Source organism: Sander lucioperca, chromosome 24, assembly GCF_008315115.2.
Source record: "Sander lucioperca isolate FBNREF2018 chromosome 24, SLUC_FBN_1.2, whole genome shotgun sequence".
In the NCBI taxonomy this organism is placed as follows: domain Eukaryota; kingdom Metazoa; phylum Chordata; class Actinopteri; order Perciformes; family Percidae; genus Sander; species Sander lucioperca.
In genome coordinates, this window is record NC_050196.1 from 14393412 (window position 1) to 14417485 (window position 24074).

Consider the following 24074-nt stretch of genomic DNA (forward strand, 5'->3'; position numbering starts at 1 on the left):
TAGCCAGACGTGGAGGTGGAAATCCCACAGGAATGGATGCACTCCTGAATTAATTTCTAAGTCCCATGCAGATTACCTTTTGAAGCAGAATGTTTAGACCTTAATGGCATGCTGTGCTCTGGCTTATTCAGGACACTAATTGAATGATTTGGAACTGACTTGAGGCCATTTTAACTGTTTACCCCTGCAGTTCGCCTGTAATTTAGTTTATTACCTATCTCCCTTGTGCCTGCCTGGCTGTCTCTATTTGTGTAGCTCTCTTCATGCGTTTCTGTTTCTGCCTCTTTGTAGTTCTCAAGCCCTCTTCCTGCAAGCAGCACAAACAAAATTATCATTTTATTCACACTGTTTTCATGTTTCGTGTTTGACAAGTGAGAGCTTAAGGTCTAGAATTACAACAACAAAAAATCTATATATATATATATATATATATATATATATATATATATATATATATATATATATATATATATATATATATAGATAGATAGATAGATAGATAGATAGAGATAGATAGATAGATAGATAGATAGATAGATAGATAGATAGATAGATAGATAGATAGATAGATAGATAGATAGATAGATAGATAGATAGATAGATAGATAGATTTATTTATTTATTTTTTATTTTTATTTTTTTTTTTCCTATGCCACCACCATTACCTCTTTCAGCTGATTGGGCGTGGTAGATATGGCACGGTCTACTGTGGCTCTCTGGATGAGCGGCCTGTGGCTGTGAAGGTGTTCTCTGCAGCCAACCGCCAGAACTTCCTCAATGAATGCTCCATCTACCGGCTACCTCTGCTGGAGCATGACAATATCGCCCGGTTTGTTGCCGCCGACGAGCGGACAGGCCCAGAGGGACGCACAGAATACCTGCTGGTCATGGACTACTACCCACATGTGAGTAAGGGGGGGGGCAGCCATGGGCAGCCACGATATGCACACCACAGCATGTCCCAACACAACAGTAGGACATGGTAAAATGAGTTTGTTACCTTGCTGAGGAGCTGGACATGGAGCTTTTTATCTAACAGCTCACTGTGGATGCTGCTTCTTGTTCCATTAATGCATGCACAATGCGTGTTGTGGGCGTTGTTACATGACTGGAGTTTCACTGCCAGTCATTAAATTCTTAAGTGCTGCAGAGAGGAAAGAAGGGGTCAAGGAAGGAAATGGGTGACATCAAGCACTTCCCCATTTGGTACAGGTCAACAGACAGTTGCAGCCCTAATACTTTTTTCTAACCATTGATTAATCTGTTGATTCTTTTTTAAATGAATTGTGTAGTTTAGAACATTTTAGATAATAGTGAAAATGCCTTCCTCTCCCGGAGCCCAAAGGTGACGTCATTTGACCAACAGCACCCAAAGATATTTAATTTACAATGGTAGCAGCAAAACCTCACATGAGTTTGCAGGCCTGAGTGTAGGAAGAACTTCAGTGTGGCTTCTGAGGGATGGACAGGGTAGAGTCATTGTAAATTCAAAGCATCATTTCACCCATCACAGCTTTTCCTGCAGACATATGAACATGCAGCTGGTGTAACAATAGAACACTTTGACACTGACTGCTGAGGACTGCCTCCAGGAACTCTTCAATATGAATGCGTAGCTACCTTTTGAACTGAATATGTTTACTGTCCAAACGTCATCATTACAAGTCAGCCTATGAAAGGAGCCTATTGTGCCTCGTAATCATTACGCTAATACATGTTGTCATGGAAACACGGTGCAAGCCAGGACAGGAAACTGAGACATAAAATGCATTAAAGTAAATGATAATATAATTAATTTAAAACAAATGGATCTAATGTAATTTTCTTTAGTAGCGGATGTGCGAATTGCCTTGCGATTGATTTTGAGAGAAAAGATGAAGTCTGTGTGTGTGTTTGTGGGTCAGAGCCTGGCCAATAATAGATTGTCAAGGCTGACAGAGATAATTGAGGAAGGAAACTAATAATATCAGATATAATTTCTGGTAAACATTTTTATTGAGTCTTTATTCCTCATAAGACATTATCATCTTGACACAAAATTCTTAAACCAGAATTGCACATTTCTTTCCTCCTCTCAAGGAAACTGCAAGGCCTTTTTTGGGTGGTGATGACATATTGCTATCTATATTATTTTATATATAAGTCAGTTTTATTGTGAAACTCCACAGGGAGGTCTAAGCTTAAAGGCCTGCCTTTTTTAGAGCTCAAGATTATAAATGTGAAGATAGTATTTTTGCAAGTTGTCTGTCTTGATCTTTTTGGGATTTGGTTGATTCAAGTGAATGTGTGTGAGATGGGGTTGAGCACAGTGGCATGGGCAGACATATTGTGCTGGGTGAGCCTTAGCCATAATTGGGTTTTCGTTTCTTTTTTAGATTTAGTTTTTCCCTGTTATCTGTCAGATCATTTAAAGTGATGCTGGTTGTTGATTTTCTCTGTATTCTCTCTCCTTCTCTCTCCATCTCTCCCCTATCTTTGTCTAATCTCCTTTGTTTACATTCCTCGTCCATCTTTATTTCTGTCTGTTTTTATCCCTCCTTTGCCCCTCACTCCCTGCACTCTTTTTCCTTCCCTGTCCCCTTTCCTCATGTCCTCTTCAGGGCTCTCTGAATCGCTACCTGGGCATCCAGACCAACGATTGGGTCAGCAGCTGCCGGCTCGCACACTCTGTCACCCGGGGCCTGGCGTACCTACACACTGAGCTCTACAAAGGAGGTGAACTGGAGGGCGCATGAAAACACACACACACACACACACACACACACACACACACACACACACACACACACACACACACACACACACTCTCATGGTTAATTACATAACTGCTCACAGTTTACTCAGGCTCAAGTTTCAAGGCTACTGCTTCCATCTGTTACTGAAAAACAAACCCATGAAATAATTGTGGTGGAAAATGGAAACGTTTTTTTGTGCTAAACTAACAGTTTAGATTTGTGTGTGTGTGTGTCTGTGTATTACTATCTTGAGCCTGTCTAACTGCCTGGCACTTGAGCCTTCTTACAACATGCACACTGCAGCTCCACGTGGGTCTGTTTAGCTTGGAGCACTTTGCATCCCAGCATTTTGACAAACACACACGTACACACTGCGTGCACGCCCAACCAAGGGTATTTATAGACTGGCCTCAAGCTATCCTCAGACAGTGTAAAAAATGGAGAGAGGGACAAAGTTGGGGGAAGGAAGGCGGACGCAAGATAGGGATTCAGATGACATGTGAATATCCCTGTGGCTCAATGAAATCATTCTTAGGAGGAAAAAGTGACAACTAAACTAAGCCTTGACTCTTTTTTTCATGACCCAAACCGCAGCCTCAGTGGTTGCACTTGGCCTTCCTCCTTCATCAGCACAGATAAACATCAAACAGGCTTAGAAGTGAGGGGGGAAGAAAGTGCCCTTGCAGTAGTGTCTGAAGTAAATGAATAGAAGTTATTCTGTTTGTGCAAGCATGTGACAAATACAAGCGGGAGTGTCCATCTCCCTTCGTTCTTTCCCTCTGCGAAACTAAAGTGATCGGCAGAGCGGAGAAGTGACAGAATAGAGAGAGAGGGCTTGTGTGTAGCTGCTAACAGCAGAATCTCTGAGGCTTTGGTACAATCGTCATCCTCCCCCACTCCTCCACATCAATAGAAGTCAGCAGATAACTGTTGTGGCTGCCACAACTTCCACCCGCAGTCTGCCTCACTGCACCCTCTGCTGGATGGTAAAATACTGCAGGCAGAGGCTACTCTGTGATATGGTCTTAATCCCATTGTTGTAGATTAGATTAGAGGGTTTAGCTGTCTGTTGACAGTGCATGTTGCTTTGGTGAACAATGAGTAATGAGGGGAATAGAAAGCTATGTGAAAGGATTTTCTGGATGTTATCATTCATTTGCAAATACCACAAAAACTGCCTGAGTACATTGTATCTTCGAAGCAAAAAATGTGGGAGTGCTGTACAGGTTTACATGTTTAATGAAAGATAAATTAGCTCAGTCCTTTTTGTTTGGTGTCTTCTGCTGATCCTCTCTTTTGCCATTCATCTTTTCCCCCTTCTCCTTTCTCATCCATCAAGACTTGTACAAGCCAGCGGTTTCCCACAGGGACCTGAACAGCCGAAATGTTCTCGTAAAGGCTGACGGCTTGTGTGTCATCATCGATTTCGGCCTGTCTATGAAGCTGACAGGAAACAGGCAGGCACGTCACGGGGAGGAGGAAAACGCTGCTATAAGTGAGGTGAGTGTTCAGCAGCTTTGAATTCAGTGCAATAGAAGATAATTGCAGGAAAAATGTATTTCATCTGGAACATTATCGCATCATTTCTCACCTTGTCTTACTTGTTTTGTAAGTAAGACACCTCCTTTTATTCCTGCTCCGTCTACCAGGTGGGAACGATCCGCTACATGGCTCCAGAGGTCCTGGAGGGGGCGGTGAACCTGAGGGACTGCGAGTCGGCGCTGAAGCAGGTGGATATGTACGCCCTGGGCCTGATCTACTGGGAGACCTTCATGAGATGTACTGACCTTTTCCCTGGTAAGACAGACAGAAGGACTGTGTGAAGTCTGTTTTGAGTTGTATGGATCAGATGAGCTTCATGTCACCTAATACATGAATGCATGTAGTATTTGTTTTTACTGCCATTATCACAGACCTCACAAGAATGAGCCCCTCCCACTCTACATACAGCAGAAAGCCATTAAATACACATTTATCATAGTGGGAAGCAGACCCTGACATTTCGTCATTAATTGCGAAGATGCTGGGTTTAATGAATATTTCTGCTACCTACAAGATGTCTAACGCCAAAAACACACCGGCCTTAGGCGTAGATTCGTGCCCGATTGCGTGCCTGGCTGTTCATAGCTGACATTGATTTCTCCACGGCGGTTACAAAGCGATCCTTCTCCTCTCCACAATCACCATAAACCTGCGTGCTTTATTTTGAAATGTGTTTTATTTTGTGAAGTATTTGGCTGTGCCGGGGCCTTCCTGTATGTGATTACCTACCTGGCTAGACACATTCGCTTGCGGCTCGTGGAAGAAATAGAGGAGACGCCACTCCGCTCCTGATCGCAGCTGGTGTGGCCAGACAGTTTAGTTAACATGGCTGCCGAAATGAAAATAGCTCCGCTTCACAGCACTTCCGCGTCCTGTGTGTTTTTGGCGTAAGACTCATCCTTCCCCTTCCTATCCTACCTCTAGGAGAGTCTGTGCCAGAGTACCAGATGGCCTTTCAGGCGGAGGCAGGGAACCACCCGACGTTTGAGGACATGCAGGTCCTGGTATCCAGGGAGAAGCAACGGCCCAAATTCCCTGAGGCCTGGAAAGAGAACAGTTTGGTACGTTGGACTTGAATAATAATACACTGTCAGCAGTTTTTTTTTCTTCCCCTTTCTGAGAATGATCTTTTTTTGTTTGTTTGTTTTTTTAGATGATTGTTTTTGGGTGTGTTGCCTTTATTAGATGGTGATAGTACAGACAGGAAATACTGGGAGCAAAAGAGAGGTACAACTTGCAATTAAGGTCACTGGCCAGATTCAAATTCTGGCATGTTCAGAAAAATAATTTCACATATAGATATTTTAGTATCTAATAAACCTAATCCCCTCTGGAGATTGATAAAGGTATCTGTCTATCTTCTGTATATGCAGCTAATTTCCAACCAGAATCCCAGAATAAAGCTGGGAAATACTGTTTAATATCCTCCAAAATTAGCCTTTTTAGTTTGAAATTCCCCATCTATGTTTCCTGGAAGTGTGATTACTTGCTGAACTGCAGTGCAGAGACAGCAACACAAAGAGGAACTTGGCACAAAAATGACTAACTTTAGAAAATGCCCTTTTAATTTAACTACCACACTGCTAAAGAGTTGTACTAGTTTTGGCTGAATTTAGGAATGCATGTTTTACACAGAATTGACGGATGTGAGTTCCCGATCACTTTCATTGAAATTACCCTATAAAGGGATCTTTTTGCACCCGGTATGGAAAGGAGGAACAATTACAGCAACCAATAACTGTATTCATAGACCTGAAAAAATGTGAACCTATCGTTTAAAGATTCCCCTGAGCTTAAAAGCCCCTGGTATTATGGGTACGCCTGTGGCATAGGGCTTAAGACCAGCAACAACATCCCCGGTTCTAGTCCTGCCAGGGACCTTTGTTGCATCATTCTTTCCCTCGTCTGTCTTAAAACAATACTGACATGCACAGAGTGACAAAAAAACAGGTATTTGTTGCTGTAATTCTTTCTCCTGTTTATACTGGTTGTGAAGAGATCCCTTGCTAAAGTGATCCCTTCTTCCAGGAAATGTTTCTATAGCGATCGGTGTTTATTTTGCTCATATTGTTAAATATTAAAACCGTGTCTCCTCCAGGCGGTTCGCTCTTTGAAAGAGACGATGGAGGACTGTTGGGACCAGGACGCTGAGGCCCGACTCACAGCACAGTGTGCCGAGGAACGACTGGCAGAACTGCTCCTCATATGGGACCGCTCCAAGTCTGTCAGCCCTACACTCAACCCCATGTCCACCACACTGCACAATGAGAGGTCGGCATGAACACAGAACTACCTATATCATTGTTGTACCTGTTTCAAATGTTTTCTTTAACGTTTTCTGCACTGTTTGCCTCTTAATGTTCTCTGCCAGAAATCGTATGACACCAAAGTCTGGCCCGTACACAGACCACCCCTCCACTTACATTGAAGAGCATGAGGGCGTTGCCAAGAACACGCAGGCTGACCCCACTGGCTCTGTGAATGGTCGAGCTGGGGCTGGGACCGGAGAGAGAAACAGGAATTCCATCAACCAGGAGCGCCAGCAGCAAGCCAACGCCCGCCTGCCCAGCCCAGAGGGCAGCAGCACCAGCATGGGCCTGAGAGGCAGCCCCTCCGCCTCCACCACAACCACCACTATCATTTCAGACTCTGAGGGACCAGCAGGGACCGCCACTGTCCCCGTCTGCCTTCACCTGACCCAGGAAGACCTGGAAACCACCAAGCTTGACCCGAAAGAGGTGGACAAGAACCTGAAGGAGAGCTCGGACGAGAACCTGATGGAGCACTCGCAGAAGCAGTTCTGCTCTCCAGATCCACTGAGCCCTGGCAGCTCCAGCCTCCTTTACCCCCTCATAAAGATGGCCAGTGAGGCCGCAGGCACGTCAGACCCTGCTGCCCCCATGCCCAGCACCATCTTCCCCCTGCCCAAGCAGCAGAACTTGCCCAAGAGGCCGTCCAGTCTACCCCTGCGCACCAAGCCCGCCAAGAAGGAATCCTCATCGTCTTCACTCAGGTTCAAGTTTGGACGCTCGGGGAAGTCCAACCTGCGGCAGGTGGAGGGAACAAAGATGAACATTGGTGCAGTAACGGGCACAAACACAGCTGTAGAGGCTCATCGGGGCACAGGCACAAACAACACCCCCGGTCTACGGGACACACACGCCAATGGTAGCGTTAATGGCGCTGTTAACGGTCACGCCAGCGCTGGGATCTCATCCCTGGCCGCAGGTGGAGCCACAGGTTTTGGAGGATCCAGCATAGCTCAGAACGGATCTGGAGCCCTGAGATCGGACGACGGCCGCCTGAGCCTCGGCGTCATCACAGCCAGCCCTGACGAACACGAGCCGCTCTTGAGCCGTGAGCGAGAGCATCCCGATGCGAGAGACGCGTCCGCGAGTGTCGCAGCTCTCCGCTCAGCCCGACCCAACACGAACAACAACAACAGCAACACCGTCCACGGCCAGGGGGACGGGGAGAGCGGAGGAGAGAGTGATGGAGGAGAAGAGGAGGGGAGCGGGGAGGGAGGAAGCAGGGAAACCACTGGGCCCCCAGGAGAAAGCTCGGGGTCGGGATCCGGTACCGCTGTGCCCCAGGAGGAAGCTCCGGTCACCATGAGAGGGGAGGCCCTGCTCAGGCAGCCCAGAGCCCGCAGGCCTGAGAGACCCAACTCCCTGGATCTGTCCTTCACAACACAGGATCTGGCCTCACTAGGTGATCTTATACACCAACACCTCACACCAGATTGTCATGTCTACTGCAACTCTGCGGCTCATTGGTGTGTTTCTAACAGTTTGTGAACAACAATGGAGCTCTATGGCTCAGAGATTTAAGCTGTATCGGGCTTTGATAGACAGACAATACGTCTTACTAGATACACTCATTGTTGGTTTGAATGTGCCCATGGGATTTGTTGACAAAAACAAAAATATAGTTATTCTTTAAAGTAATTCTATAACATGCAAATCCTCATATTTTTTTGTTGACTGACTAACCCAATTGACTAATACTTTCAATACTCTATAGCTGAATTACATTATTATTATTTATTTTATTTTCTTAAAGATTATTTTTTGGGCATTTTCTGCCTTTATTTTTGAGGGGACAGATGAAGTATGAATGTGAAAAATGATGAAAATGAAAGGGGGGAGAGAGAGGGGGGAATGACATACAGCAAAGGGCCACAGGTCGGAGTCGAGCCTGCGGCCCGCTGCGTCGAGGAGTAAACCTCTATATATGGGCGCCTGCTCTATCAACTGCTGTCTGGGCGCCCAATTACATTATTATTAACTGTTGAGTAAATCAAGTATGATGAGCTATGTAGGCTCAAAAGGAACACTACACCAATTTTAAAGACCAGTCTGCTCGTCATGTGGACAACTACTCAGCCTGTGAAAATAAACCCATTTGTCCTAATGTCATAGTGATGTCCTCAGGCCTATGTCAGCTTGGGCTTGGAGACTACCAAAATTGTAACAAAGTCTGGGTTACATACTGGGCAATCTCACTGGACAATTTAGCCCTCAGGGGCAACGGCCAATATTTGGGGGTGTAGTCGGTGGATATCCGGGCCAAGACTTCCTCTCCTGTGGGCAGTGTCCAGTTAGTAACTTGAGACGTGAGAATGGAGTTGGAGTTGAGAGACAACTAATCTCTATAAACAGATATCTGCATATGAATGCAGAGACATTTTTGAAAAGATAATAAAAAAACAAAATCATCGTCAGACAATAGCCGATTGATTCCGAGATTGCATTTCTGCCAAAGCGTTCCGTTTACCTGCATACAACCAAAGCCCGCTGGAATGTGATTGGTCAATACAACTCAGACTACAAACGGACACCAAAACGCCTCTGATACCAAAATCTTGTCCCATTGCCTACATATTCTGCATTCATATGCATATATCAGATTATAATGACTTCCTGGGGCAAGGAGTTGAAAGGAAATGAACATTTACCAGGCAGCAAGGGTCTATTGAATTAGTTGTAAATGGTTTTTGGAGCTTAAATAGGGTTAGGGTTAGGGTTTTGATTCTTTTTTGTAATATCACTTTTTTTTTTTTTACAATAATATTTATTTGTTTAACAGGGACAATGGACAGTCATTGCCTGTCCCAGAATTAGCTCAATAGCTACATTTTGTCAGCGCTCCCTGGGCAGGCAAATCCACAAAGGAGTTATGGCATCAAATGTTAGGATTCAGACGGGTACAGAGAATAAACATTATAGGCTACGGAGCTTTGTTCCAATCCGTGTCCATTGCCTTCACATTGTCAAATAGGACTCTATCCATCTCGTAGAATTTTCAGAAAAATTTAAACGTTAAACTTCAACAGGACATTAATGATTTACAACGTCTAATGCCCTGCGTAAATCCAAGAATCCTGCTCCTACAGCGCAACCCCCACGAAGCTTTGACTTAATTTGTTCTATGAGATAACAATTGGCAGTCTCAGTCGAATCAATGCTTTTTAATACCAAATTGCATTGGATGAAGTGAGACATGTCCTGTATTTATTTTTTTTTAATCCACTTTTACTATGATTATTTCTATGATTATGATAATATCTCCCCAACTTTATTGAGGGTAATACTGAAATGCTGGAGTGCTCTTTTAATAAATAGTAGTCTGGCCCCTCCACACATACATTCTGGGATAGGAGAAAAGAACCGCTCTGGGTTGTTTGCATTTCTTTAAACCAATCACAATCGTCTTGGGCGGCGCTAAGCTCCGGACGCAGCGACGGTTGCTCTGTAAAATAGCCTCAGGAAGTTTTGTTTTAGTGGAACATTTCCACCCCGCAAAAGAAAACGCCACCTACACTATTAAATGAAGTTAACTGTTGACACAATACAGTAACGTGAGCTATTTAAATTAGCTGATACATGGTCAAAACGTATTTTGCTCTTACCAGTGTATCTCCGTGTGTACTTCATCCACAGCAATCCTCTCCAATCTGTCCCAAAACGTCCCAGTTAGAGAGTAAATGCCATAAACATATCCTTTGTAAATCTTTACAATCATTCCCCGAAAGAACCAAGCAGGCCTGCCTTGTTGCACCATCCAAATTTTCCTCAAAACTATACTAACATTTTCAGCGTGTAGCTTGCTAGCTCAAAGTTTGTTCCCCGAAGCAAAGGGATTTTGAGAACGGCAACACACAGAGAGAGCGGACGTGCCGGATGTCAGGCATTTATCCTGGAAATTGTATGTCGTACAATTCCTTTGTACGTTGATCCAGAATAAATAAATAGTAATGCTGATGCGACCTTTTTTAGGGACACGTACACAGCCACCTACAGGCGACTGGTTGTGTACATGTTTCATGTACACTGGTATAGAAACTTGCAACAAGGTATTGATCGGTGTTCCTTCCTGTTTTCCAGGGGAGGGCTTGGTACAGCCAGATGGAGCCTTGGGGACAGGAGACAAGATCAAGAAGCGCGTCAAAACGCCTTATTCCCTGAAGAAGTGGCGACCCACCACATGGGCCATTTCCACAGACACCAGGGGGCCTGAGGTCAACAACAACGGGTCCTCCCGCGGTCAAGCTCACAGTCAGAACCGGCCCAAGTCCAGTTCGGCTATTTACCTGCGGGGGGGAAGCATGGCCAGCGAGCCCAGCGACACGCACGTGTGAACTCAGGCCCCCTGGCAAGACTGAAAAGAAATAACCAGAGAGCGTTTGGTTTCTGTCTGTTGAGCTCTCTGCTCTAAATCAGCAAGAGGAAGCTATGGAGGGTCTTGTGAACTAACAGTCGAATCTGATCGTGTACAGTAATTAGGTCTTTCTCACTCCTGTGTCTTTCTGATGACGGCATTGCTTTAAATGGAATCCAGCTATGCAGCATTCTCATCCGCTTCTGTCTCTGCGTTTTATTAATCTCCCTTTGTCGTTTTTTCTTTGTTTCATCCTCATGAGCATAGCAATGTTTAGAGTGGATTTCTTTCTTTGTATGTGCACTTTGAACCGACTAAAATCAGTGTTTAGAAAATCCTGTTTGTTGCGACCACAAGAAGAAGTGGTCTCTAACCTTAAAAAGGCTGAAAAACAATCAACCCTTTGAGCGGTCTCTTTCTCGTACTTTGCTGTATCAAGCATCGTTCGGGAGTAGGCACTGTAAAAGAATTGATGGTCTTAAAAGACGGAACAAACTACTTTAAAAAAAAAAAAAAAAAAAAAAAAAGTATTTCCTTGATTTGTATGCAATACCAATTGTTACCTTTTTTTCGACTATGTATCCATTTTTTTTGTATCAGAATTTTTAATTGTGCAATAGGATTTAGCTTTTAGATGCTTTTGATGTTTTTATCGCTTCCATTATTTTGATCATTGTTTTATCCCGTCATTATTTTAATATGTTAATCTCTGTTGCACTTATGAATTGCCACAATTGTTTTGTAAACAATCCACTGTACACTATCACCCCCTGACTCAAGAGGAGAAAATGGATGACAATCCTACTCTTTCCTTCTTCTCTGAACTATTTTTAGGGGGGCACAAACACTAACAATCAATCCGAACTGACTGACAAAAAAAGAAGGGGTTTCCTGGAACTCCTCTGCTTGCACAATTACACCAGGAAATGGCTCAAACTCTGGGGTCTTTTAACACTACAATCACCAGAATCAAATCTGTGGAGGGATCTGTTACAGTGGCCGACTCAATCGCTGTATCACTATCACCTGACCTCACTGTGGACTGTGTGTTTAGCTGTCTGTATGTGACTGAAAGACTAGAAACACTAGAAAGCCCAGATTCTGCTCTTTGAACTCTGTTGGAAATCAGAAACTAGTCCAAAAGAAACCAAACCCTTCTGAAGCACGCTGGATATTATTTCTGCTTCTTGTTGTCTCATCCCTTGATGTTGGAATGACTGATTCTGTGTGTGTGTGTGTGTGTGTGTGTGTGTGTGTGTGTGTGTGTGTGTGAGTGAGAGTGTGTGAACGTGTTGTGTTTCTTTATGTCAGCAAGCATTAGAATTGTTGGGGCCTAGCGCTGTACAGGCGTGCTGAAATGTCATTGTACTCATTCTGTATTTTCAGCGCTGCTTCAGGGCATATGAAAAGATCTCATTTATGTTTTTGTAATCAGTAATTTGTATGAAAAAAAAACAACCATGTATGTGTATTGCATTGATATTTGCATCATTTTTATGGAGTTCTGTTTTGCATTCAATGGACATGGCCTTTGATTCCATTGCTATGCATCTGCTCGGTACAGTTTCTGTAAACATTTTCAAGTCAATACGGAAGAAAATAAACTCAATAAATGTATGAAACAATTGTTGGTTATATCTGTTAAGGACATGTTTCATTTGGGTTTCTTTAGAAAGTAATGGAAATGGAAACATATCAGTAATGATTGTATAAAGAAGTTAAAAAGAAAATAATTTCCTCCAATTGAGGTTTACCCAAAATGTTGCACTTTTCCTTTAAAACATCTCACTGTGTATTGTCCATTCTATTTTTCTCAGGTGTGTATTTTAATGTTTTCATACTTCATTGATACAGGTAGGCTATGGAAAGTAGGAGTTTAATTTTACCAGGAAAGAGCAAGACTAAAAAATAATATTGTTCCCAAATAAACCTTTTTTTTTAGCATACCATATATTAGACAAGGGAGTCCGAAACGGATTAAATACAGATCTGTGCATCCCTGTCAATTTACCATCAGTTTCTAAAGTCGACACAGGGGGGAGACATTTCCTCTCTTCCACTTGTTTACCTCATCTTCTCTCCGCCGTCTGCTCCACGCGCCCTAGCAACTGCATCATCAGCACGAGCAGTACGTCAGAGCTCTCCTTCGGTAGCGTCAAGTCAGCTAGAAGTAGCCAGGACAGCACGACAGGACCGGAAAGTGACCGAATTGCATTCAAAATAATATCAAATATGTATTGTATAGTACTTGCAAGTGATGTCACAACATTTTAGGGAGCTCAAATTGATATGGCAACAAACCTATATAAACATTTTGCAGTGTGTGTTTACCACTGACTATTGTTTTATTATATTATAAAATGTGGCGAACAGTAACGTCACCTCAGTCTTTATCGTCATATGCAAAATAATCTAGGGTGGCCCCTCGGGAAAAAAAAAATGCTAATCCTCCTTTTTAGCAATCTCCAGTTGTTCTGTTGCTACACATGGTCCCAGATTGTGTGGTAATTTGATTAAACATATTAAAGAATACACAACATGTAAACACAGAATTGTAATATGGCGGATTAAAACTAGATTGTAACACATGATCTGACTTCAAGATAGCGTAACATGATTAAGATTTATTTTGTCATTTCTCAGCACTCACAAACAAATAAATGTATCCTCTGCATTTAACCCATCCTATACACAGGAGCAGTGGACAGCCGCACCGGGGACCAACTCCAGTTATTTTCCCAGTGCCTTGGTCAAGAACATGTGGTTTTACTTTGAAAACAACAACCGGAAGTTTTAGTGGTTATCCCGCCGGGCTTCACACTGGTCCCTCTCCAGTCAACCGAGGCTAGCCCAGCATCACCGCCTTCTTTTTTTCTATCCCTTCTGTATTTTCTGTCCCTCTGTAATTTTTTCCGTCTTTTTTCGACATCTCACGAACTCTGCCAGGTGCACTCGGGTGCACTACGCAAATTTCTCTTTTTATATTCATTTTTTTCGACCAGAAAGCGTTTTGGTAGCTGCTTCAGCCATCGTGCCGCATCAGCCGGGAGAGAAAAACATCCATCCACGACGACGAGGAGGCAGGGAGCGAACTCAGCAACGCCCATTTTGACACATACTGTATCACCACTATACCCGCGGAGACGCTTTAGTATCTTTTCCATGTCTGCCTGTTTATATCTAAGAGGGCTTTTCTCGCTTGTAGCCTGCACTGTCGATCTTTTGCCCTGTATGTTCCCGCCTCCTCTTTAGCATCTTCGAGTAGCAGCAAAATATCAACAGGGGCTGAGGTGCTGAAGAGCTCCATGCCCCTTTGCATGCAGCGCAGTTTCTGCAGGTGAGTAATGTTTCTTCTCTGACACACACACACACACACACACACACACACACACACACACACACACACACACACATATTTAATTTTAAATATCATGAGCCTGGATAATATTCTTCTGTCATATGGACTTCAGGTCTTAATACTAGCATGGAGTATGTGTTGATGATGGGGATGATGTGTGTGGGGAGGGGTTGCATGCGCGTCTCCCAGTAAACAAAATTGGCCTACATATTACTGTACATGCGATTGCATGGAGATTTGATATACAAGGAGCAATCTTTTATACGTTTAAGTACTGTATTTATTCAAATGGAAGCGTAGTCAAGATTTGTAGGCCCACAATTGTATATTTTAAGCATTATCTCTGCTTTAGCCCTAGTTTTTGATTATAAAACCGAGCAATTGCAAGATGAATGTATATTTTTTTATTTTGTGTGGTTGATAAAGCCTCTGAACACCCACACAGGATATTTCAGTTACTGCGGCTGATTAGATCTCTGCTCAGGTTGAAGGTGGGCCGTTGCTTAGATGGAATTTGAATTTATTAGGTCACACATCTTTTCTACCAATAAGAATGATACTGGTGTGATTTGTCCGGCCCTAACAGGTGCAACAAAGCTAACAGGAGACTCAGGAAGATGTCAATCAATCAGTCTATAGTATACACACCCACACAGTCCTGGGACGAGGTCTAATCAGCCAGGTTAACTGAAAACACCGGTGTGGGTGTTCAGAGCCATTCAAAATGGACAGATATGTCAGTTAAGGCAGACAGTGTGCAAAGTGTAAACTAGACCTGTAACAATTAATTGATAGTCAAACAACAGAAAATTAAACCACTATTTAAGTAATTTGTTAAGCAAAAGTGACAAAAAATATCACTGCTTCTGACTTCTTAAATGTGAATATGTAGTGGTGTTCTCAGTTTTCTCTATTCTAAATAGTATAAGAGTAAATTGACTATCTTTGGGTTTTGGACTGTTGAACTAAACAAGTTATTTGAATGCATCAATTTAGGCTTTGGGAAATTATGATTGTGGCATTTTCTGATATTTTATACACTATGATTAATGAATGGAGAAAATAGTAGATTTACATCCCGTGCTTATTACTTTCTGTCCAAGTTGGCTGTCCCACTTTTGCTCTTGGCTGATCATTGAAGTCTGTCTTGTGTTATGAGCTTATCTGGTTTAAAGTGACCTCAGGTGGTAACAGTGTAGCTCCTTCAAAAAGGCTTGAATTGATATCCCCCACAAACCTTAGATACTAGCAAGTAATATCTACTACTGTTAGTACTACTGCCAGTGCTACTATTGCTGTCAGCCTTCAGTACATTGTAGTGGTTTGCTGATTTGTGTGTACAGACAGGAAAATCAGCAGTACAAATAAAGAAGGCTGAGCATTTTGCTATCAGACTGCTGATGCCCAAATCCCTGTTTACACACACACACACACACACACACACACACACACACACACACACACGGTTGTGTGTTAATGAAGATCTGTTGGCCCTGTTCCCTAGCAACAGCAATGTGTGCTGGTCAAGGCCTCTGCCAAATATAGCTCCTGGGCCAGCACTGCCAGACGATGCTGTGTGTTTGTGCGTATGGATACATCCTGCATGTGCAGTGTGTTGTTGTTATGGTCGGGTAGCTTTTCACTTTCCATTGGGAGGACCCATGCTAAAAAAAATAAATGCAATCTCTAACCTGCAAGGTGCTTTGTATACATGAAAGTGTGTGTATGTGTGTGTATGTGTGCATGTTGTTCTGTTGTTTAAACTGGTGTTCACAAGCAATATTAATAATAAAAGGGATTTTTTTCTTTGATATCACAGTTAAATGTCAAGTGCAGTTGAATGCAATAAGCATCCATTTGTTCCCCAGTTCTTGTGCCCCACAAGAAACCCTCCTTCCCCCTCCTCGCCATTGAGATGTCCCAAACTGTATTGGATAAATTAAAGAAACACTACGTGATATTTGAATGAAGAAATAGTAATTTTTACAAATGAAAGGTTGAACTCATAAGTAGTAAAAACACAATTTTGCTCAATTCAATAATACACTCAGGAGTTTTGCTGCTACAGCCTCACTTGCGCTGGTATGACCAGTAGGTTATGATGGCTAGTCTTAGCCAACATTAGGTAGATATTGCTGTAACTGATACTATTGAGGCTGTTTGCTGACTTTGTCACTCTTCTCGAATTGTGTTACTGTTATACCATGTTTTAGCATTCATCATTACCCTGTACCTGTTACTGGAAGCCAGAGTGTCCGCTGCAAAAGTTACGTAGGTTTGCTTTAGGTAATAAATCCTCATTAAAAGCATTGTTTTTAAGAGTATCGGTCGGATATTTATAAAGGTGTGTTGTGACAGTGGACCCGTGCACCCATCATGCAGACCATGTTTCTGCAGCTCAGAATCAGGGTCAGTGAGGCTAAGGTCAGTACCCCCCACCCCCATGCTTTAAGCTGTTTTAATGCCATTAACTAGAGGGCTGTGTGAGACTTTAAGGGGAGCGTATCCGCTCTGCCCAGCACGGGATGGATTAACATCTATCTGGCAACACACACACTCATAGACACAAATGCACACACACAAACCTAGACAGACAAGAGCAAGACAGTCATGAGCTTATCCTGCAGGCCAGCTGTGTGTCTGTTGATTTGTTGATGTGTTTACCACGTGTCGACAAATAATTTGTTTACATCTACAGGCAGACCTAGCTTATCTTGACTCCTCTCTCTCTCTCTCTCTCTCTCTCTCTCTCTCTCTCTCTCTCTCTCTCTCTCATCCTCAGACTACATCAGTGGCCTTAACCTCCCACATCTTCCTGTGCTTCTCCTCCGCGTCCTCCGGCGTACCCCTCCTCTCCCTCTGAGCACTCGGCTCCTCATTCTCCTCCCGGTCTCCCGCCATCGCGTCCAGCTGTGGCCCTCACAGGGCGCGCTCGCTGGCTCTCACCTGACAGGTCCCTGGCCTCAGGACGACAGCCAGCCCCAACAATCTCCCTACATGAGGGACAAAGCGACGCAGGTGAGTGCTGGGGGGGCGACATTAAGTCTGTGTGTGTGTGTGTGTGTGTGTGTGTGTGCTGATGTTGAGGTGGGTGGTGCATGAGTTTGAGTTTTGTTTACATGCACAGGTTAAAATCAAACAAATAACATATAAATTATTCAAATGTATGTGCAAAGAAAAGAGATATCCAAAAGGGCTTATATACAACCTAAATGATATAAAACAAATTAGACTGTTGAAAATATGTTATGACATTTAATATGTACAGTATGCATTTTAAATATTCTCTGTAGATTTTTTCATTTATACCAAATAGGAAAAAAAAGTTCCAAACGTTAGGACCCCTCTGTCGGATTGAAAATAGGGTCCTCTGTTTTTGTGAAATGTTTGGGAAGATTAGATAACTGGCTTGACTGGTTTCCCTCTTCAAATTGTATCTTGTATTTAAACAGTGCTAATATCATAAATTACCAAAAGTTGATCTATCAGAAATGAGAGAGCCAGTGAGGTGAAACGATTTCAGTGGGTTGCATTCATAACAGTGTTTTTGGAGAAGAAACCAAAAATTATAAACATGTATTTTTTATATATATATATATATATATATATATATATAAAATACAGGTTTATAATTTATATATAATCTTTGAGGCTGTGTTTAGACCCAGGGATTTGGCACTAAATACAAAGTAGAGCTAAGGCTGATGAGAATGTCATTAGTTTTGCAGGTATTTGGTCATAATAAATAAATAAATAAAACTATTGGACACATGAAAATCTTGACCTGATACTTGTGCTAGAGGAAAAGTCAGAGGATCATCAAAGTCAGTAGGATTCATCCTCTGGGGACCATCTGTACAAAATACCATGGCATTAATCTAATAGGTATTAAGATGTTTTAGTCTGGACCAAGTAGTGGACTGATTGACTGACTTACTGACAGACTGACGTGACTGACTTTGCGTGCGTGAGTGCGTGCGTGTGTGTGTTCTTGCTTCAGACAAGCCATACTGAATGCTTGCAAGATGTAGGCTATGTGTGTTTATGAAGCAGGCAATCAATGCAAAGAGGTTAAGAGAGATTGCAGACGGTTGCATCATCATGCTGTGTTGTCTCTGACGATCACTCACAAATTGACTTTGAACCAGACTCAGGTCAAACAGAAGTTGGAAGATATTTTCTTTAACAGCAGGTGATCTCAGTCAAACAGATCAAAACCACCTCAGGTGTTTTTACATTGCTTAGGAGAAAACATTTTTACACACACACAATGTTGCTGTCATATAAAACCCACGATACTTGTTTGTAGTTAAATGCTTGATTAGTATTGCAATTCTAAGAAGTAAGGGGGGTAGGAAGTAGGTAAAGGGCCATTGGGGTACGGCCCTGACCCGTTTTGGCGTCGCGGCTGGTGTGATTCCATCACAGGATGGTCTCTAGTTTGCATTATTTATGGTTTTTTGAATCCAGGTCTAGTTTTCTTGTTACTTTTTTTTCTCCTATGGCTCTCCAAATGTATCTATTTGGTGCTTGTATGTTTAATATTTAGCTGTAACCAGTAAGTGTGTGTGTGTTTGTGTCAGACCCCCAGGGCCTGGGCAGATGAGAGGAGGAGGGGCTCTCACAAACGCTCGGCCTCCTGTGGGAGCACCGACCAGCTCAAGGAGGTCAGTTTCTCTGCTTAAACAACCAGTTGGACAGAAAAATGCTCTTTTCTGTTGTGCTGTAAATAAATGCTTTTTCTAAGCAATGTGCAGCAGTTATCACTCAACACACCACTACTAACAAGATACGTCTGTATACATCTAGAAGTCTGCTTTACAGTGTCTGTCTGTGAAACTCTCCAGATTGCCAAATTGCGTCAGCAGCTTCAGCGCAGCAAACGCAGCAGCCGCCATCGGAGGGATAAAGACCGAAAGTCCCCGTTCAATGGCAGCCATGCCATCATCCAGTCGCAGGTGATCGATAGAGGGTGTTTGTGGGAGTGTGTGTATGTCTGCCATGTGGCAGGAACTAACTGAGAAGAACTAGGATGGCTCCCTGATCTGAAACATTTTGAAGGCGTCCCACTTTTCCTCATGTCTCTGTTCTGGCTCTGGCGTGCGTGTGTGTGTGTGTCTCCTGTTAATTTGAAATGTGACGTGGGGTTTCTAACAGCCTCTGGTCTATGAAAAGTCAGTTAAATTGGGTTCCTTTGATACTGCAGACACACACACATACGCGCTCTGAGTGCCCACTCCTGTCATGTTGCTGTGTCGGTGACAGCGGTAGGGCCAGTTTTACGCTCCCTGTGGAGTCTGCTGGAGTGCAGCTGTCCTGTTTTCTGGGCCTCATGGGACAAAGAGAAAGGAGGACTGGCTGAGTTATCATGCAACTTCTATCACAATACCTTTTGAAAAGCTCATTAACTGATACAAAGAGCCACCAGCTAGCAGGAACACTCTTTTAAGTAACATAAAGATGAAGAGTTCACAAAATGTGAACTCTTCAATTTCTTTTTTTCAATTGTACTGGAGAGTGAAAAACAATGAAGCATCTCTTTATATTTTTCATGTCTGTGTCTAAAGTTTCCTGCTCACTGCAACATCTGTAAACAGGCGCAAAATCTATATTAACTGCAGCCATGTGTGCGTTTGGGTCTTGTGTGTTTTGCAGTCACCTATGCCCAAGACCATCCTGATACCCATCCCTATATCCAAGTCATCGGCCCCTCGTTTCCGCAACAGCGTGGAGGGCCTCAACCAGGAGATTGAACGTATCATCATCCGAGACACCCCTGAAAAGGAAGAGACCATCGTTGTGAGTTCCACTGACTAAGAGATTGGGGTTAGGGTGTTTTTTAATGGGCCTGTACTCGATATGAAAATGAAAGTGGTTTGGAATTGCCTCCAAACGGCTCTCACAGGCCGTTCCCCAACTCGCCAAATACAGACACTTTGTCACGGCCCTCGTGTCAGATACCGGCACACAAGGCGCTCGGGTGCATGCAACAAAGAACAGAGAAGCTCAGATTACAACACACACAGAGGGAGTGTGACTTCATTCTTTGCTTGCTTACATACCAAATATTTGTTTACTGCTATATCAATGTTCTGAACAATGCTAATCGGTGCACTCGCATCGTGCACTTTGATGTTGGCGCACCAATGCAAATCTTACCATCATTAATGTCCAGGGATTAAGCCCCTGGTGCAACGTTGTTATTGTGACCTCATTTCTGTGTGTGTGTGTGTGTGTGTGTGTGTGTGTGTGTGTGTGTGTGTGTGTGTGTGTGTGTGTGTGGCCACAGGATGTCCCAGATGGGCACCGTGCACCCCCACCCGTACCCCCACAGCGCAGCAGCAGCACACGCAGCATCGACACACAGACCCCCTCAGGAGGCGGCCTGAGTGGGAACCATAGCAACTGCAGTAGCCGTCCCGACTCCATCTCGCCCTCCTACCTCACCGTCCTCAATGACACGGTTGGAGGCAGCCCCTATGAGGACAAAGGTGACTAACACACACACACACACACACACACACACACACACACACACACCACATATTGTAGCCAATGCATATTATACACACACGCCCTGCTAAAGCCTCTTTGAGCGTGATCCGTTGCTGACCTGAACTTTGACCCCCAGTCTCCCCTCTCTGCCTGTCCTCAGAGCTGGGCCCCTGCTCCCCGCTGCCAAAATACGCTGCCTCTCCCAGACCCAACAACAGCTACATGTTCAAGAGAGAACCTCCAGAGGGCTGCGAGAAAGTCAAAGTGTCTGAGGAGACCATGTGAGTAGAAAACTCCCCATGACTATTCCTCTGGACCAAACATACTTTTGATTTTACAACATATCAGCAGCACCTGAAATGACTGTAAAATAAATACTAAAACTGCCTTTAAAAGCGTTGAATAACTTTAATCAATAGTTTTACATTAATCAAGTGACTACTTGTATGTGAAAGGTGTCATTCGTATTGATAAACCCCCAGAGAATTATCAAGTCTGCAGTTCCAGCAGTAAATAAGCTGTTTGCTAACACGTTAGCCAGGTTTAAAGTTTGATTTGACACAACTAGACCTATCCTTTCCAGAATAAGTCAGTTGATTTTGTTTTATTGTTTTCTATAAAGAATAACGTCATCTTTTTGTTATTGTGATAAAATCCCATGTGCACACTCAAACCAGCACTGAATGTATCTACTAACAAGAATTGTGTGTGTGTGTGTGTGTGTGTGTGTGTGTGTGTGTGTGTGTGTGTGTGTGTGTGTGTGTGTGTGTGTGTGTGTGTGTGTGTGTGTGTGTGTGTGTGTGTGTGTGTGTGTGTGTGTGTGTCCAAAGCCTGATATATTCCTCTGTGCCATAGAGCTCCATTGTTTCTCACAAACTGTTAAAACACATCAATTAGACACACTGTTACACTGGGTGACATGTTCCTTCATTACCATCAACACACACACACACACACACACACACACTGTAGTTTATTTTGACTCAACCCCACATACACCGCCCTGCTGCCCCAAATACTCCCAAGATTTGAATCCGTAGCTGAAAATAATCCCCAACAAACAATGTAAACATAATAATACACTTTTGATAGGTGATGGCACCACTTGTATTAGCACACTTGTTATGAAGGCTAAATGTGTCCCTGCCTGTGTGTTTCCAGGCCCAAACCTCTGCAGGACATCCCTCCCTTTTTGTGTCCCGACCGCAACAAGGTCAACTTCATCCCTAACAGCGGCTCTGCCTTCTGCCTGGTCAGCATCCTCAAGCCCTTACTCCCAGTCCCGGACCTCACCTTTCGCTCTGGGGTGGGCCTCCGAAGCCTGTCCCCGTCCCTCGTGCCTCTGTCCACCCAGCCCTGCCTCCTGGAGGAGCCTGAGAGCTTCTGACGGCCCACCAAGGCTTTAAGTTACCACAGCCCCCAAAAGATTCCCTCCCCCCCACAAAATCTGAAAACATTTACTAGGAAACAACCCTTCTGCTCCAAAATAAATGCCTTCAGCATGCCAGCTAAGCTCTCTCTGATGTCCTTATCTTGTTGAAAAAGCGCTTCCCACTGCCTCTCCTCCTCAGACGATAACAACGTGAGAGTCCTGCAGCCCTGTGCAGGTATTTTGCAGCTAACATTTCATCGCTTTCTTCTACCTTTAGTGCTGGTTATGTTCCTGTTTTTTGGGAGGAAAAGGGCGAAAGGACTGACTCTTTTATTTCATCGTACTATACCATGGCGCCTTTCCACGGACATATCTCTTTTTCTATCTGTAGTTATTTCTCTTGATATAAAATATGCCTTCCATTATAAAAAATATTTTAAAAAAAGGCCGCTGGTTTTCTTGGCGACCAAGAGTTTGACCACAGAGGCTAATTTTGGTGCTGCCAGATGTATATCGTAGCAAAACTTGAATGGTCGTGACAAGGAGAAGTTAAAAAATGTGCCTGATATTTTAGACCGCTCAGTTTCGCTAAACCAGCGTAGTGCTCTGATCATGTCTGTTTCTTTAGCATGACACACATGATGTTTGCACTATGGTGGGCCATAGATACACACAGAAAGGCAGGAACATATAAAGTAAGTTGGTACACAGACTACACTTAGCAACGATGCATATTAAGACCACCTGTGACCTAAACCTAGACATCTGTTTTGTACTTTCTTCAGCCATTTCAAGTGAAAGCTGACTGTAAACTGGTACAAGCTGATGCCTTTGTTACACTAACTGGTAGCAGTGAACTGGTCCCCTGCCGGCTGCTGTGTATCTATGGGAAACACAGGCCAGGGCTATGATGTGTGCAGCGTGTTCAACCTGTGTCTGCCTGCCCCTCCTTCCCAAGCGCCAGCCTTTGCTCATAATGTCCCCCCCCCCCTTTTTACTCCACGTCCATCACAGCCACCCCTTTCTGTTCCTCCTTTTTCCAGCTCTTTCTCTCTTTTTCTTTCCCTCACCGTCACTATAATGCTGATTTCCCTTCTGTCTTGCTCAGCTAGTGTTGTTGTGAAATGTGTCCAGAAGGGCCTCGTCCTTGCAGGACAGGCTGCCTCTGGCTCGCAGGGCCCTGAGCATGGAGAGGTTGCTGAACCCAAACACTGCTTTGCAAACCATAAGAAAACATATACATAACAATGGATTAACATTCCTCTTAACTTTTCAATAAAGTTTCCACATCAGTCCACATTGCTTAAGTGCAAACCTTAAAGACCATGCAGATTTGGTTTAAATCAAAGTATCTCTCATCACCTTAAAGCTGCATTAATCGATATTTCACATGAACAATAAATCACATGACTTCATGTAATGTGAAAGGTGTCACTAGTAGTGACAGACCTAAAGATAATAATCTGCAATTCCCCTGAGCTCTACGGAGCTTTTTAGCTTCTTTTCACTCATTGTTTTGGTGTTACAGCCCGCAACTTTAATGTTTTGGTCTATTTAAGGAATGGCTGTAGCTCTTTTAATCATGCCATGTTGTTGTGCCCTCTTTCTCTGCAGTGATTTAATGGTATCTCTATGAACCAAACTACTACACATACTGTACAATAGTGGATGGAAACACACCATCATTTGCATTTTCTTTTCTTTTTTTCCTTCAAAAGCAGAGAAAATACAAACTACTTTTCTTTATTTATTACAATCTATTGAATTGAAAAAGGCTGAAACATATTTTACATACACACATTGTCCCACATGGTAAACACCACCTGATTGAGACTAGCGACACATTTGGATGTCTGCAGTGTAGTTTGTTGGCTGGCAGCGTCTCCATGCCCCGGCCCATCTTCCTGTAAAT

At 43.4% G+C, this 24074-nt stretch overlaps 2 protein-coding genes across 3 annotated transcripts in view; both read left to right on the forward strand.

The window, feature by feature from the left end:
* LOC116044479 (bone morphogenetic protein receptor type-2) overlaps positions 1-12563 on the forward strand; it is a 33781-nt gene extending 21218 nt beyond the window's left edge. Inside the window, exons 6-14 of the mRNA XM_031291716.2 lie at positions 675-905; positions 2601-2715; positions 4075-4235; positions 4385-4532; positions 5202-5338; positions 6376-6548; positions 6649-7988; positions 10664-12162; positions 12216-12563. Of these exons, the coding sequence (XP_031147576.1) occupies positions 675-905; positions 2601-2715; positions 4075-4235; positions 4385-4532; positions 5202-5338; positions 6376-6548; positions 6649-7988; positions 10664-10917 (2559 nt within the window). The 3' untranslated portion in view covers positions 10918-12162; positions 12216-12563. The remainder of the gene's footprint in view (positions 1-674; positions 906-2600; positions 2716-4074; positions 4236-4384; positions 4533-5201; positions 5339-6375; positions 6549-6648; positions 7989-10663; positions 12163-12215) is intronic.
* A 1165-nt stretch (positions 12564-13728) lies between these two features.
* On the forward strand, positions 13729-23477 carry fam117ba (family with sequence similarity 117 member Ba). Of its 2 annotated transcripts, none has more exons than XM_035998714.1 (8): positions 13729-14274; positions 17078-17313; positions 18879-18962; positions 19143-19253; positions 19951-20094; positions 20585-20786; positions 20927-21071; positions 21952-23477. In XM_035998714.1, the coding sequence occupies exons 2-8, from the start codon at positions 17293-17295 to the stop codon at positions 22175-22177; spliced, it is 933 nt and encodes a 310-aa protein (XP_035854607.1). In that variant the 5' UTR covers positions 13729-14274; positions 17078-17292; the 3' UTR covers positions 22178-23477. The 2 variants fall into 2 exon arrangements, with proteins under 2 accessions (XP_035854607.1, XP_035854608.1); XM_035998715.1 differs by having other exon boundaries at positions 13732-14274; positions 20951-21071.
* Positions 23478-24074: the final 597 nt, after the last annotated feature.

Coding starts and splice junctions, on each gene's coding strand:
- fam117ba (XM_035998714.1), top strand. CDS start 17,293: ATGAGGGACAAAGCGACGCAG. Junction 19,254..19,950: donor ATGCCATCATCCAGTCGCAG/GTGATCGATAGA, acceptor TGTGTTTTGCAG/TCACCTATGCCCAAGACCAT. Junction 21,072..21,951: donor AAAGTGTCTGAGGAGACCAT/GTGAGTAGAAAA, acceptor GTGTGTTTCCAG/GCCCAAACCTCTGCAGGACA.